This window comes from Eptatretus burgeri, chromosome 4, assembly GCF_056783735.1.
Source record: "Eptatretus burgeri isolate ZD-2024b chromosome 4, Ebu_testis_v1, whole genome shotgun sequence".
Lineage (NCBI taxonomy): Eukaryota > Metazoa > Chordata > Myxini > Myxiniformes > Myxinidae > Eptatretus > Eptatretus burgeri.
The window spans coordinates 18,022,902-18,036,431 of NC_140964.1; the positions used below are offsets into that span (position 1 = coordinate 18,022,902).

At 44.2% G+C, this 13,530-nt stretch overlaps 1 protein-coding gene and 1 pseudogene across 4 annotated transcripts in view; one reads left to right on the forward strand and one right to left on the reverse strand.

Moving 5' to 3' along the window:
* LOC147027562 (MAGUK p55 subfamily member 2-like) overlaps nucleotides 1-13,530 on the reverse strand; it is a 745,773-nt gene that overhangs the window by 340,342 nt on the left and 391,901 nt on the right. Inside the window, exon 2 of one of the 4 annotated variants that reach the window (XM_085877076.1) lies at nucleotides 360-484. The exons of the other annotated variants lie outside the window; for them this stretch is intronic. Coding sequence (XP_085733202.1) covers nucleotides 360-362 — 3 coding nt within the window. The 5' untranslated portion in view covers nucleotides 363-484. The remainder of the gene's footprint in view (nucleotides 1-359; nucleotides 485-13,530) is intronic. 4 annotated transcript variants of the gene reach the window in all.
* LOC147027563 (uncharacterized) lies at nucleotides 4,408-9,779 on the forward strand (annotated as a pseudogene).

A 13,530-nucleotide genomic window follows, 5' to 3' on the forward strand; every position in this document is an offset into this window, starting at 1 on the left:
TCAAAATGCCTCCTGTAAAGTCAGGTAAGCCATAACAGCTTTTCAGTTTAGTTGTAAGTTAAGTTCGCAAAGGAAAATGGTGGGAAGATGGCTGCGCTGCTACGCACAAGAAATACGGTGTCAGTGAGAAATGTGTTCGGAACTGGCAAAATGTGCTATGAGCTGGTGGAGTAGTGGTGATAATGATTCTTACCTTGTATAAAATACTGCTCATGTTGTACATGTTGTACATAAAATACTGTACATATTATTAAAAAAAAACATGTTGGAAAACTATTTACATTCCTAATTTATCCAAAAAGTCATCCCACAAAGTAGTTCAAATAATATGCACAAAGCAGCTCATTAATATTCATCACCATGGTAGGACTGCAGGCAGCGATGTATTGTGACCGTGCTGGGGAGGAAGCAACACCTCTATTGTTCTGCCAGGCAGAACTACCGTAGTTGATCTGGCTTTGTCTTACACTCCAAATCGACCTATCTATGAATGAAGGAAAGAAAAATGGGAAAATTAGCCAATTCGACTTGTACTCCACATAAACTTATATGCCAAAAATGCAGTAACGAAACTCCACTTCACCAATTTGCAATAACGAAATATGAGCAGACTGCAGGAATTGCATCTGCCCTCTCACAAAAGGATTGAGCCACCATCTCTACAGCAACTGATATTGATTCTGCCTGGGAATACTTTCACAAAAGTCTACTTTCTCTCATCAGCAACTGATATTGATTCTGCCTGGGAATACTTTCACAAAAGTCTACTTTCTCTCACTGATATTGATTCTGCCTGGGAATACTTTCACAAAAGTCTACTTTCTCTCATGCATCCGTTTATCCCTCATGCCTGAGGCTATCTTATCCATCATCCAGGCCCATGTACACTGAATATAGTGGAAAGGAAGTTGTGGTCAAGTAGCTTATTTTCTCATCATGAAGAGCTAAAACAACTGAGATTCATTCCAGTAGGCTCACAACAACTGTGTGTCGATGCAAAGGCATGCTAGAAAATGCCACCTTGCAAATTTCAATTTTGAACCATCCAACCAGTCTTCTTCCAAATATTAGTGGCACCGAATCAAATTTGTCTCTGGAATATGCCCCCCCCCCCACCCCCTGCAACCCATTCCTCAACTTAAACGGCATGATTGGATACTCTTCCAAAGAAAAGCAGAATGTGTAAACTCCATCTTTGCCTCCAAATCTTGTGTACCTAACCCATGCCGCTTGAACGAACTGTCCACTGGACTTTGTATCATTCTCATCTTAGAGGATAGAGAAAATTCTGTTTAGCCTTGAAGTTGCTTCAACAATGGGCCCTGATGGCATGAATACCCACATTCTCAAATTATGCTCTACCATTCTTGCTTCCTTTTTGTCTGCCATATTTAGTCTGTCTTTCTCCTTTGGCTGTGTTCTAATCAGCATGGAAGTCAGCAAACATCAATAACATCTACAAAGATGGAAGGAAAAAACAATACAGACCAGTGAGCTCACTTCAACTTACAAACAAAGTAGTTGAATCCATCATTGCTGATGTCAAGTCTTTCCTGATTAAGCAGCATGTACCTTTTTTTTTAAAAGTCTTTCGTATGACTTGGTGAGGGCTCAAGTTGCCGACCTCCCAGACTCAGACTCGAACGATTATTCCACCGATCGCCACTTCTCCCATCCTATGGAACTGCCTTCTTTCCCACTCTTCCCTCCAGGACTTCGAGCAGGCAGTGCAGAGCAACCTCATGTCATCCCCCATCCTAACCTATGAACATACATGCACTAACCCTTTCAAACCCAACCCTCTTACTTGCTGGTTTCAGTATTTCCTTCCCTTCCCATCTCTCTTGTGGGAGATTGCCTTGCTGATTCATTCATTGCCTTGCTGATTATGCCCAATTGGTGCCCCACTATCAATGTGCACGCAGTCTCTGCTATCCGAAGAAGAGTGCACACGTTGAGGCATCACCTCGCCTACAGAACACCAGGATGCCAGTTTATAACTGGACCGAGATTCAAATCCAGGCTGGAGACTTCAGAGGAGAGTGCATACCATGCGCTATACTGCTGGCTATATAAAAAAATCCATTCCATGATTTCAGATCAACATTTTGTCCATTGGTTGAGTGTGTGTGTGTTTCTTCAAAATAAATGCCAAGATGCCATAAAATAACATGTTGAAAAACACAATTTACAAACATGGCTACAATTAGAATTCACAGCGATTCGCCCTTGCTTGCTGTGCCAAAGAAAAACTATCCTGAAGCACTTTCTGTAAGAAGAGCATCATTGTTGTTGATGAGAAAGTTCAATCGCTGTCCGCTGTAATGGCCCTCCCAGGCAGGAAAAGATTTGACAGCTGGTGTTTGCACATTCTAAAACTTCACTGCAGAGTGGACAGCAAATGAGTGCTTCCAAAGAGGCATGGTGAAATTAACTGAGCGGAAATTTTCCTTATGGTACTTATTGGGAAAACTTAGCAGAATGAGGAAGGAGTGAAGTGTGCTTGCCACTGGGAGAGAAAACTGAGGTTGGGGTTAATTAGCCATAATCTGCTGACCTTGTCCTCTGTTCCCACTCAATGACATTCCCTTTCTTTTTCATCCCTCGACTCAAAACCGTATTTAAAATATATTGATTGTGTGCCAGACCAAACTTTCAACCTGTGCATACTGCAAAACCCTGACACCCCAAATTTCACTGAGTTTTGGAAGCACAGAATTAGAGAAAAAAAAGATACAGAATGCCCAACAAGAGCTTCCTAAATAAAGTTCTTATTGTGTGTCGTCACAAATTTCTTGTTGTGAAAGTATGGATATCAATTTTGGCTGTCTCCATATTAATGGTGCCTCCCGTTGAGAACGCAAAGTTCAAGTTAAAGATTTAACACTGCGTTCGCACATGGAGGCTGGACATTTTGTTATTGCAAGACGCTGATCTTGCTCACCAGATTTTCTCAGTGAGGGAGCCTTGTTAGTGGAGAAGGCCAATGGGACGACTGCACGCCTCGTGGTTGCAGCAGGTTGATCGACATCTCAAAGAGATGGGGATGGCCAGACGGAGGCCCCTGGAGTACCGGCGGAAAGTGGACGCAGCGACGCGCTGCTCTGGCGCATGCTCCCACACCTGACCTGACCGAACATTAACACTCTCACAAGTTCAATATAATGAAATAATTCCTGGATGTTTGGCATGTCTTCAATTCATGACAATCATCAAATCTTTGTCTTCTCAAATATTTATGCTCCCAATGAGAATGTGGAAAAGTACAACTTCTATCGAAAGCGAGATGATTATATGAATACAATCGACTTCAACTGCTGTTTTGCTACGAGTGGTGACTTCAACTGCACTTGAGACAATGTTTTAGAGAGAAACAGTGTGGAGCCACATCCTAAATCTACCAAAAGTTTGGAAAAATTAAGAAGGAAAACGGGATTAATTGATGTTTGCCATACTCAGAAGCTGAGGCAATGTCAGTTTGCTTGGTCAAGCTGTAGCCAGGCCAGAAAGAATTTATTTCAATCCTTTAATGCTCGATAAGATAAGATACTGAAATTTGATAGAGTCCCTTCTCTTTTCTCTGATCATCTGGCTGCGATACATTGTTTGAAACTTACTCTGCAGCAACAAGGCAGCCCATATTGGAAGTTTAATGTCATTCTGCTTGAGAACGATACTTTTCGCGAGGCTTTCAAAGTGTTTTGGAATGGCCTAAAATAAATAAAAACAAAATTAAATAACCTCAGATTATGGACTGTGCAAAGGCACAGATCAGTCTTTTGCAGCAGTTTAATTACTCCTCATATTTGAATGTCAAAAGCGAGAGGCATGTACTCAAAAAAGAAATAACTGGAGAGTTCATAGAACACGATACCCCCATGCACTGTTCAAATATATACTTCAATTTACAGTGCTCCTGGTCCCAGCACACAGGTACTCATTTTGCTAACTTCAGGAAGGATGGCAGACTGAGTCAAGCCGACCTGGGGTTAATCCAACAGTCCAACCAGGAGCTTGAACTCAAGAACCCTGGGATCTTCAGCCAGCCACCTTGACTATAAAGCCAACACCAGGCCTCAAGAATATGCTGTTGTATTGTAAACAGAATATGCTGCCGTACCAGATAACGCAACAAACGACTGCTGGCAGTTTGATGAACATTAGTCCATGTAATTATCATGATCATCATTATCAGTCTCGATGATAAGTTTTGCCAGTTCTTCTGCATTCATATGTGCCATTTTGAAAGGATAATGGCAAGTAGCAAATAATAATTTTTTTTTTTTAACTCTGATGACTCAGCACACAATCTACCATTAGCAATGATGTAATATCAATGCTTATTCAGTTCTAAAAATAGTGCCTGGCATATGGAATTGAAGAGCTTGTCTTGTCCCTGGCATAGATATGGATAGCTCGTTCCTGTTATACGGAAATGAAAATCTTGTTCCATTGCCTGCAACGAGTGTTCTCATCACGTGGGGTTTCCCAGCAATCTACCAGGAAGTAAGTACAGTAGCTTGTAACTCTTCACCCTGAGAAACTAGACTCATCAGCTCTGGACAATCAAACATGTTTTTCTTTGTCATCGTGGCTGGCTTCAGAGCATCTCTCTTGTGGGATTCCAATTTACCTAATTAGCCTCGCGGTCCAGCTGCAGGGGAAGCCACACCCTCGGCCGGCTTTGTCCAAACAGTCGCTGTTACCGACTCGGATCCGGCGTAACCGAGCGGGAATTACCAAAGCCGCGCTGGCCCAAATAACAATTTACGGCACAAACGGCCTCCCTATAACTCAAACCCGAACCATGCTCGGCCAATGAGAGAAAGCACAGACAACGAACTGGAACATTTAACAGTTATTTACTTACAATAGGCAATAGGGAGGGAAACACAGAGCAGACTTAATCACGAATATAAATGAGGGCAAATGTACAATGGCAATCACTTAACAGTTTTACTTATAGACTGGCACCGCACACAGACACACACACCCCAAAAGAAATGGTGCCAACTGGCCTTTATTTGGACCCTCCAGCCACGGAGGAGGCAAGCTGGGGGTGAGAGTTTGGTCGGGTACCAAGCTGCCTCGTGCGGTTTTACCGACTCGCACTTGTGAAGCTCGGAGTCCGTGGAAGGAAACGGGGATCCCCAGCTTGAGCGCTCAAACACAACCCACCACGGTGGGACTCGAACCCACGAACCAGAATCCAACGAGCGCAGCCAGGATCATACGAACGACCCGGCCAGCCGCGAACGATGACCGATGACCAGGAGAGCCCAGCAGACCAGAAGCAAGGAACAACCTCCAAGGAACCAAGGAACCCCCCGGATACAGCTCACGATCCTTCTTATCCCTCCTCCGTGCGGGGTGGAGGGATCCACTCTCGGGTAACTCGCCTCCAGATTGGATGGGGTGTTTCTGGGTGTCGTGGTGGCCAGCCGCGATTGGAAGAGGGGCGTGTCATCGTCTCGGTGCTCCTCCCCCGAGAGAGGCTCTTTTGTCTTCCCCAGTGTCGAGAGGGGAGACATTCTTCTTTGATGGGGCGGAGTCAGAGCTCCGAGGTGAGGGGGCTCCGCCCACGTCCGGAGTCAGAAACAGTGCGTTATGGTGCCGTGGTGTGAAGTGAAAGTTGGGCGGATGAAGTGCTTGTTCGCCCGCAGAATGGGAGGAGGAGTGGTGGGGGGGTTTTGTTGGCGTTGGTGGATTTCAAGATGTAAAAAACCTGACTATAAAAGAAACCCATAGCACAAACATGAAATTAACCCATTAGACATAGGAGAGGGATTCTAACTATCCACATATACTTAACGAGATAACTGAACTATGGGACTGCTGTATGTGTGAATGTGAATGGTTTCCAGATTCGTAACAATACTTTCAAAAATTACCGTGTGTCAATGATGTGTACGTCATATGTGAATAGTGTAGGCTCCAGGGGGGAGTTCGTGGCCATCGCAAAAGTACAAGCTCACCCATGATTTTATTGGTGTACATACCAAGACCTTCCAAAAAAATTTGGGTGACAAGCCCAAATCTGTATCGATTTTGCTCCAGAGGGCGCTTTTCAAAATGGCCACCATAAGTATTACTTTTGACCATATCTTGGTCTGTGAGACTCATAGAGACATGATATTGGTGCCGAAACCTATGTTTTCAGAGTCAAGGAACTCAATAAGACCAATAACAATTACATTGGTTCCTTTGTTTGCGGCAGCCATCTTTAATTTCAAAATGGCCACCATTCAAAATCGCAGTTGTCCATATATCAGTCATCAAAACACAGACGCTTGATGTTGGTGGCTATACTCATGCATTTAAGCCCAAGGAATCCAATTATAAGAGTATAATAATAAAAATACAGTGGTTGACTGAGACCAGCAAAAATCTTCTTGAGTATATTCAGGTAACCTATAAATGCAACGTGACGCCCATAACTATTATCACCAAAATCATGGGTGACTTTGGACTTTTCCGAATGCCACGAACTCCCCCGAGAGCCAGGAGTGCATGGTGTCCATCACAAAATTGAAGATTTGCTGCTTTCTGTAATAATTACGTTTAAAGATCTTCATTTAACAAATCAACTCACTGTAATCTACTTCTCTTTTATTTCAGATAAATTCTGAAGACGAGCACGAATACAAGACCTAATACAAGCCCTAATCCACAATCAGCAATGTAATTTGTTCAGCTTTCGGGGACAGGAGTTGGTGATTTTGACAGGACAAAGTGTGTAATTTGTCAAGAGCCAACGAAGGTAAAACTGATCAGCACACCCAACGGGTGTAAACGAATATGGGAAGCTAGTGACATACGAAACGACTCTGTAACAAAACGCATAAAGTTGATGCCAGCCGAGAGTGACTTCTTCTTTTATCATGTTTCCAACCAGTGCTACAAGAAGTACACCAATGCGAATCTGCTCAGACGCATCCAGGAAGGAGGGAAATCACAGAAAGCATCGCTATCCTCAGAATAATCTGGCAGTCCACATGGGGTTGCGGCGACTCAGGCTCACTCGGCTGTACGTTCACCTCCAAATCCTGCAGATGCATTTTAGTGTCAACTACTCGATGAACTGCATCATTTGTAACAAGAAGTCACACAAACGGGACTTCACGAAATATCGTATATCTGAGTCGAACCGTGCTACTTCACTTTTACAAGCAGCAAACTTCTTCCAGGATGACATTTTCAGTCGAATGTGTGACCTCCAGGATGAGCATGCAGTTTTTGGAGCTGACTTGTATTATCACAAACAGTGCATAACATCATACAGTAATCCCCGCTATATCGCGGTTCACCTATCGTGCCCCCGGTTCATCGCGGGTTTTCCCTTGGAACCAAACTAATTTTTTCTGCGGATTCCCCCGGTATATCGCGGTAATAATATATAAAATATCAATTATTTAAGCAATAAATTATAACGTGTGGCGCTCAACCAGTCACACAACGCATGAGACAAAGTTTCACTTGTGAATTTCGAATATTTTCTACGTTTTTTGTCCAAGCCCTACGATGCCGCCCAAACGCCCTGCACCTTCTCAGGCTTCTGGCGAGGAACCGGAGCACCAGAGGAAGGTCCTGACGCTCCAGGAGAAGGTTAAGGTGCTCGATATATGCTTCGGGAAGGAAAAAGGTTTGCCGCGGTTGGACGAGCACAGTCAAACCGACCAGACCAGACGAGTCTATCTCCGGAACCTCAAACCCGATCATTGCCAAGCCGACCAGACCAGACGAGTCGATCTCCGGCACCTCAAACCCGATCACTGCCAAGCCGACCAGACCAGACGAGTCGATCTCCGGCACCTCAAACCCGATCACTGCCAAGGCGACCAGACCAGACGGGTCGATCTCCGGCACCTCAAACCCGATCATTGCCAAGCGGACCAGACCATACGAGTCGATCTCTGGCACCTCAAACCCGATCATTGCCAAGCCGACCAGACCAGACGAGTCGATTTTTTTGAGAGGCATCCATTCATCGCGGATTTTCACTTCTCGCGGGGGGGGGGGGTTTGGAACGTAACCCCCGCAATAAACAGGGGATGACTGTACATCCAAAAGTTTGAGAATGCTCAACGTTCAACTGGCGATACACGAGAGCTGAACCCCAAGCAGCATGCATGGAGTGATTTCGTTTCTGAGTTAGAAGAGGGACTGAAAAGTGGCAATGGCTATGAACTAAGTTTAATCAGAGACCGATTGAATAGACTTGTGGAGGACGAGCATCAATTTCGCAATAGAGATGTGAAGATATATATATATATATATATATATATATATATATATATATATATATATATATATATATATATTTTTTTTTAGACACTTTGGTAGTAGCATTGATTTTACATATCCTGACCAGTTGCAAAAGTCTTTGATGGTTTATAGTGTGCCATGTAATAGAGCAGATGTTTTGGCAGAGCGTATTCGCTCCATTGATCCTGTAAAAGTTTGCGCCAGTGTGTTCTGGCAAAGTCTTGATAGTCATGATTTTAACCAAGACAAGTCTGGAGACGGCGATGGTTCATGAGCAATGTACAAGGTTCGCCTTTTTTATTTTTTGACCTTCGAGGGAATGCCACGGGCAAACTGGTGGGAATCGGGAAAAATGTAAATGATGAAAGTTTTAGAACTCGACTTGAGCACTACTTGCATACCAACTTTCATTCGAAACAGTTGAAAACCCGAGGAGCTCGATGCCCACTTTATTGATTTTTTTGACATTTTCTAAGTTCGTGACCTTGTGACCTTGACCTTGGGACAAAAATGAAAAATCGAGCTCAGTGGGGCTATGCAGGTGCCATTGGGCTAACCAAATACCGAAACCCCTGCAAGATTCGACAAACCCCCTCGGAGAAGATGTAACTTGAAATCGGCTACCCCCTAAAAACACGTTTTTGGGTGTGGCTCAGCCCATAATGGGCGCACCATGCCCATTCTCAGGAAAACACAACGAGATCATGATATAAACCTCCCAACCAAATTTTATCAGGATCGGATCAAAACCCACTGAGCTATGCTCGGGACAGACAGACAGACAGACAGACAGACAGACAGACAGACAGACAGACACACACCCATAACGAATATAGTGGTCACTTACTGACTGGTGACCCAATGATAATTTCTGTGATGCTCAAGATCTAAAACATGCATGCTCCAGTATGAGAATGCCAGAACCGATACTTAGGTTTTTAGGATATTAATACAATTTCAACCCCGAGACATACCCCAAGGCAGCTGAAGCTGTAATGATGGAAACAGATCCTACAGCAAAAGATGTAGATGATGAAGAGTTAGATGACGATGCATGTGAAACAGAGAATAGTGAGGGTCGGAATAACAGTGATTCCAAACAGACTGCTGATGGTTGCCTCTCTGCTCAACGTTGCAGGAATACCCAAGCTCTGTTTCAGACTATGTATTATGAACATCATTGTGGCAGAAGGAGAACGCCAATGGATGTAATGAATGCTGAATCAGCTCACAGTCTCGGGCATGGAGGGAAAATCATCACCAATATCTTGAATCGTCAAGGGCTTGCGGTAAGCTATGGAGAACTGGGACGATATCAATCTGACATTGCAACCTACACTGCACAGCAGAATAGGCAGGATGTTACACTACCAGCTCATTTTGATCCTGGAGAATTCACATCAGCAGCCGTTGACAACTGGGATCACGAAGGTGCTAATGTGTCTGAGCATGACACAGTCTGCATTATTTTCCAGGACAAACCTAGTTCCCAGAGATTTAAGGTCACACGGTAACTCAACCAAATGAACCACTGCATTATTATACTCTTATCATTGGATTCCTTGGGCTTAAATGCATGAGTATAGCCACCAACATCAAGCATCTATGTGTTTTGATGACTGATATATGGACAACTACGATTTTGAATGGTGGCCATTTTGAAATTAAAGATGGCTGCCGCAAACGAAGGAGCCAATGTAATTGTTATCGGTTTTATTGAGTTCCTTGACCCTGAAAACATAGGTTTAGGCACCAATATTATGTCTCTATGAGTCTCACAGACCAAGATATGATCAAAAGTAATACTTATGGTGGCCATTTTGAAAAGCGCCCTCTGCAGCAAAATCTCTACTGATTTGGGCTTGTCACCCAAATTTTTAGCCGCGTCTCGCGTAGCGAACGTGGCTCAAAGGGAACTCCGCATTGTTCTTCTTCTTGTTCTTCTTGTTCTTCTTCCTGTTCTTATTGTTCTTCTTCTTCTTCTGGTGAAGACAAAACCTTTAGGCCTCGGCTCTTTTATACACAGGATCCGGATCTCCTTAAATACTAAACACTTGTACACATCCTCGCATCGAGGGTGCCTTTTGAGAGCGTCTTTCATCAACTTTTAAATATATTCGGACATTTGCTTTAAAGTTTCGAAAACTTCACGTCACTATTTAAAGATTATTCCATTTAATGTGTTGTAATTTCGTAAATACACCATTTTCTCATCATGAACAGGAGCCTCCATGACGGGTCTCACTATTGGCTCCATCAAGGCACTCCACTCAATTCTTCCATAATTTGTAGTACAAAAACATCGGGGAAAAGTCTCAGGGGGGCAATTATATACTGGAGAAACTTATCCTTCATCCCTATCTAATCAAAACCGCACTCCACCCCCCCCCCCAACCCAACGGGGTGACAAGTAACACTTAAGCTCACAGTCTCACTACTTAATTACATTGAGACGTCTCCTACACAACGTCCACGGACCAAACAACAATAGTCAATCCTAACTTTCCTATTAAATTCCTCCATCGACCTCCACAACCATAACACAGCTCCCCCCCTCCCCCCAGGAACCGTAGCTCCTGCAAGGTTTAATGCAGGTGTTACCATTCCAGCCTTACCACTAACCGACTCACACCTAATTAGCCGATGAAATAAATTATGAAGGGCTGTGGGAAGCGAGCCGGAGCTAACTTGCCAATTCTCCTTAATGCTTTACACCCCTTTGCAAAACTCGTGGTTCCTCGCTCCGAAGTCCTGGGGCAGGTAGAAAATGTCATAAAAACTCACAAATCTACTGGAACAGACAAAACCTTAACCAAAAATGCATTTTTAAAAAAAATGTCTGTACATCCCCCCTTCTAAAGACTGCGTTCCCTGGTTGAGGCCACAATACCCAACATTACCCGCGGAGCCGTCCCAATTTACCTATTCCAAATTTCCGCAAGACCCTGGTGCAGGTTAGTGACGTGGATTAAGTGAACATTCTCTCGCACACTCACACATAAGCTCAATATCAATCATTCTTTCCAACCCTGCAAGACCATGGCTTAAATGTTATTACACACATATGGGATTCTCAACGAGGGAGCGGGTGGTACCGGACAACAAAAATGGTGGGGGCACTTCCGGTTGTCGTGTCCGCAACCCAAAAACAAGTCGCCCAAATGACGATGTCTCTGCTCCCACATTTAACGATTCGTTCCCACTGACAGATAAACAGCCCTTTTGCTGTACACCTTGCCAGGGAGGGTCTCCTCACCATACCGCCTCTCTCGGCTTTTACCTCACTGCTCATTGCTTGTTTTAATTTGCCTATTATTTCAAAATCTTGTAGATCACCCTGCCGGTGATTGGGTGTAGTCGTCGACTTCAAGCACACCCTCGATGAGGTGTTAAAGAATCAGATCAGCCACAAGAACTGTGTCCATAAACTTTCTTGCAAGAGGCAGCAGGATCGATGCCTGCACCCCCCTCCAGGATCTGGTGGACCCAAATTTCTCTCATCCACTCTGAGAAGCCTGCATCCTCTGCCAAGATCTGGTAGATCTTGACTTCTCTCATCCTGTGTCTTGTCAGCTCAGAGTTTTTGCAATAGTTGGAGCTCTTCTTCATTCTGCTGCGATTGTTCGTCAAGTTCGGACTTTCTTCCTGCCGATGTCTTTTCAAGCTGTGTCACCTTCTGGGCTTTGCTCTTCAATAACTGCAATTTCATACGCAATGCTCCGTTCTCCTGGCGTAAGCTCTCTATCAGCAGAGATTCTTTCCAAAGCTCATCTTCCTCATTCATCTCCTTCGTGCCTCCAAACCAACAATCATTTTCCAATGGTTCTTTCCCCACGGCACATTCCTCAACTTTAACTCCTTCTCAAGTGGCATAATCTCGTGAGCATCCCTCTCCACCACTGGATCGAAATAACACTGACAAAGTCCCTCACAAAGTTCAGTACGGGTCCCACTACCAACAAGTCCAGCACTTGGCAATTCACCTTCGTCATGCACCTCATCCACCCGTTTCTCCTCAATATCCCTTGCTGAAGAATCCATTGATCTAACATCTGGAAGGAAATCCTGGGGTACATCGGCTTCTGCTAGTTCATCCAATGAAAGATTCTGAGCATCATCTTCATCACCAGAATCCTTTACATTCACACCAAGTGGGGGCATTTTCTCTTCAAAGCTTGCCATTGACTCACTTTGGTTTGTTTCAAGATAAGCCTCTTGCTCAAATCACGAAAAGTAACAGCTGCTGCAACTCTCCTCCTCAACACATCCCCCCTTGGGATTGCTTCAATCATGGCTCGACAAAACAAACTTCAGGACTTGCCTTCCTGTGAGTGCCAAGTTTGGGAAGCAATGCTTCAGGAAGATCACTTTCCTCATCTAGCACTTTCGCAACTTCAATGTCATTTTCCTTCACAGTATCCAATGTGTCACTCCCTACCATACAATCATCAAAAAACATACTTGGAGATCCACTCTCAACTACAGCTGCACCATCTGCATCACAATAACGAGAAGCACCAAACACATCATAACCCTCTGCCTTGGCATCATTTCCACCAGATTCAAAAACAGTGAGTAATTGGCCTTCACAACTATCATCAAAATCTGCACTCTGAGATTGGCCCTGCAAATTCATTTCAAAAACATCACTTTCACACTGGTTCATTTGACAAGCAACTGGCAATTCCTCTTGAGGTCCGTCCATGCCTCTTAAATCGCCTTTCAGTTTTTCAAATTGAGCAATTCTCTCTCCAGAGTTTACATCAGGAATCTCACCTTCGAATGTTTCCAAACTAGTCACTTGCTCGGTGCTTGGCTCGTCAACATCACCGTCGCTCTCCATTGCATGTCCTGCAAATGGTTCAAACATTGGCTCCACCAAATCTGCTCGACCCTTTTCAGTAACGTCCCCAATGTCAAAGTGCTGCAAGTCTAACCCAACTTCGTACAATCAGTCAGCCCCAGCACGGTCTCAACAGGGCCATTAACGTCACCTTCGAGCCCAACAGAAACTTTTGCTTTTATCTCCCCTCCCTTTATGGCATTGTCCCAAGTATTCAGCTGCTCCTGTAATGTCTCATCCATCCATCCTTTCCCCAGTCAATTTTGGCTCCCATAAACCTTTATCAACCAACACCCTCTCTTGTTCTATTGCACGAGCTTTCAACTTTTGCACCAAACTGCTGCCCTGGTGTTTACAAAATTCCAAGTCCTCCTCCTGCCGCTGCACCATGGCCATCCACACCTGTGTGATAGCCCTCCAGG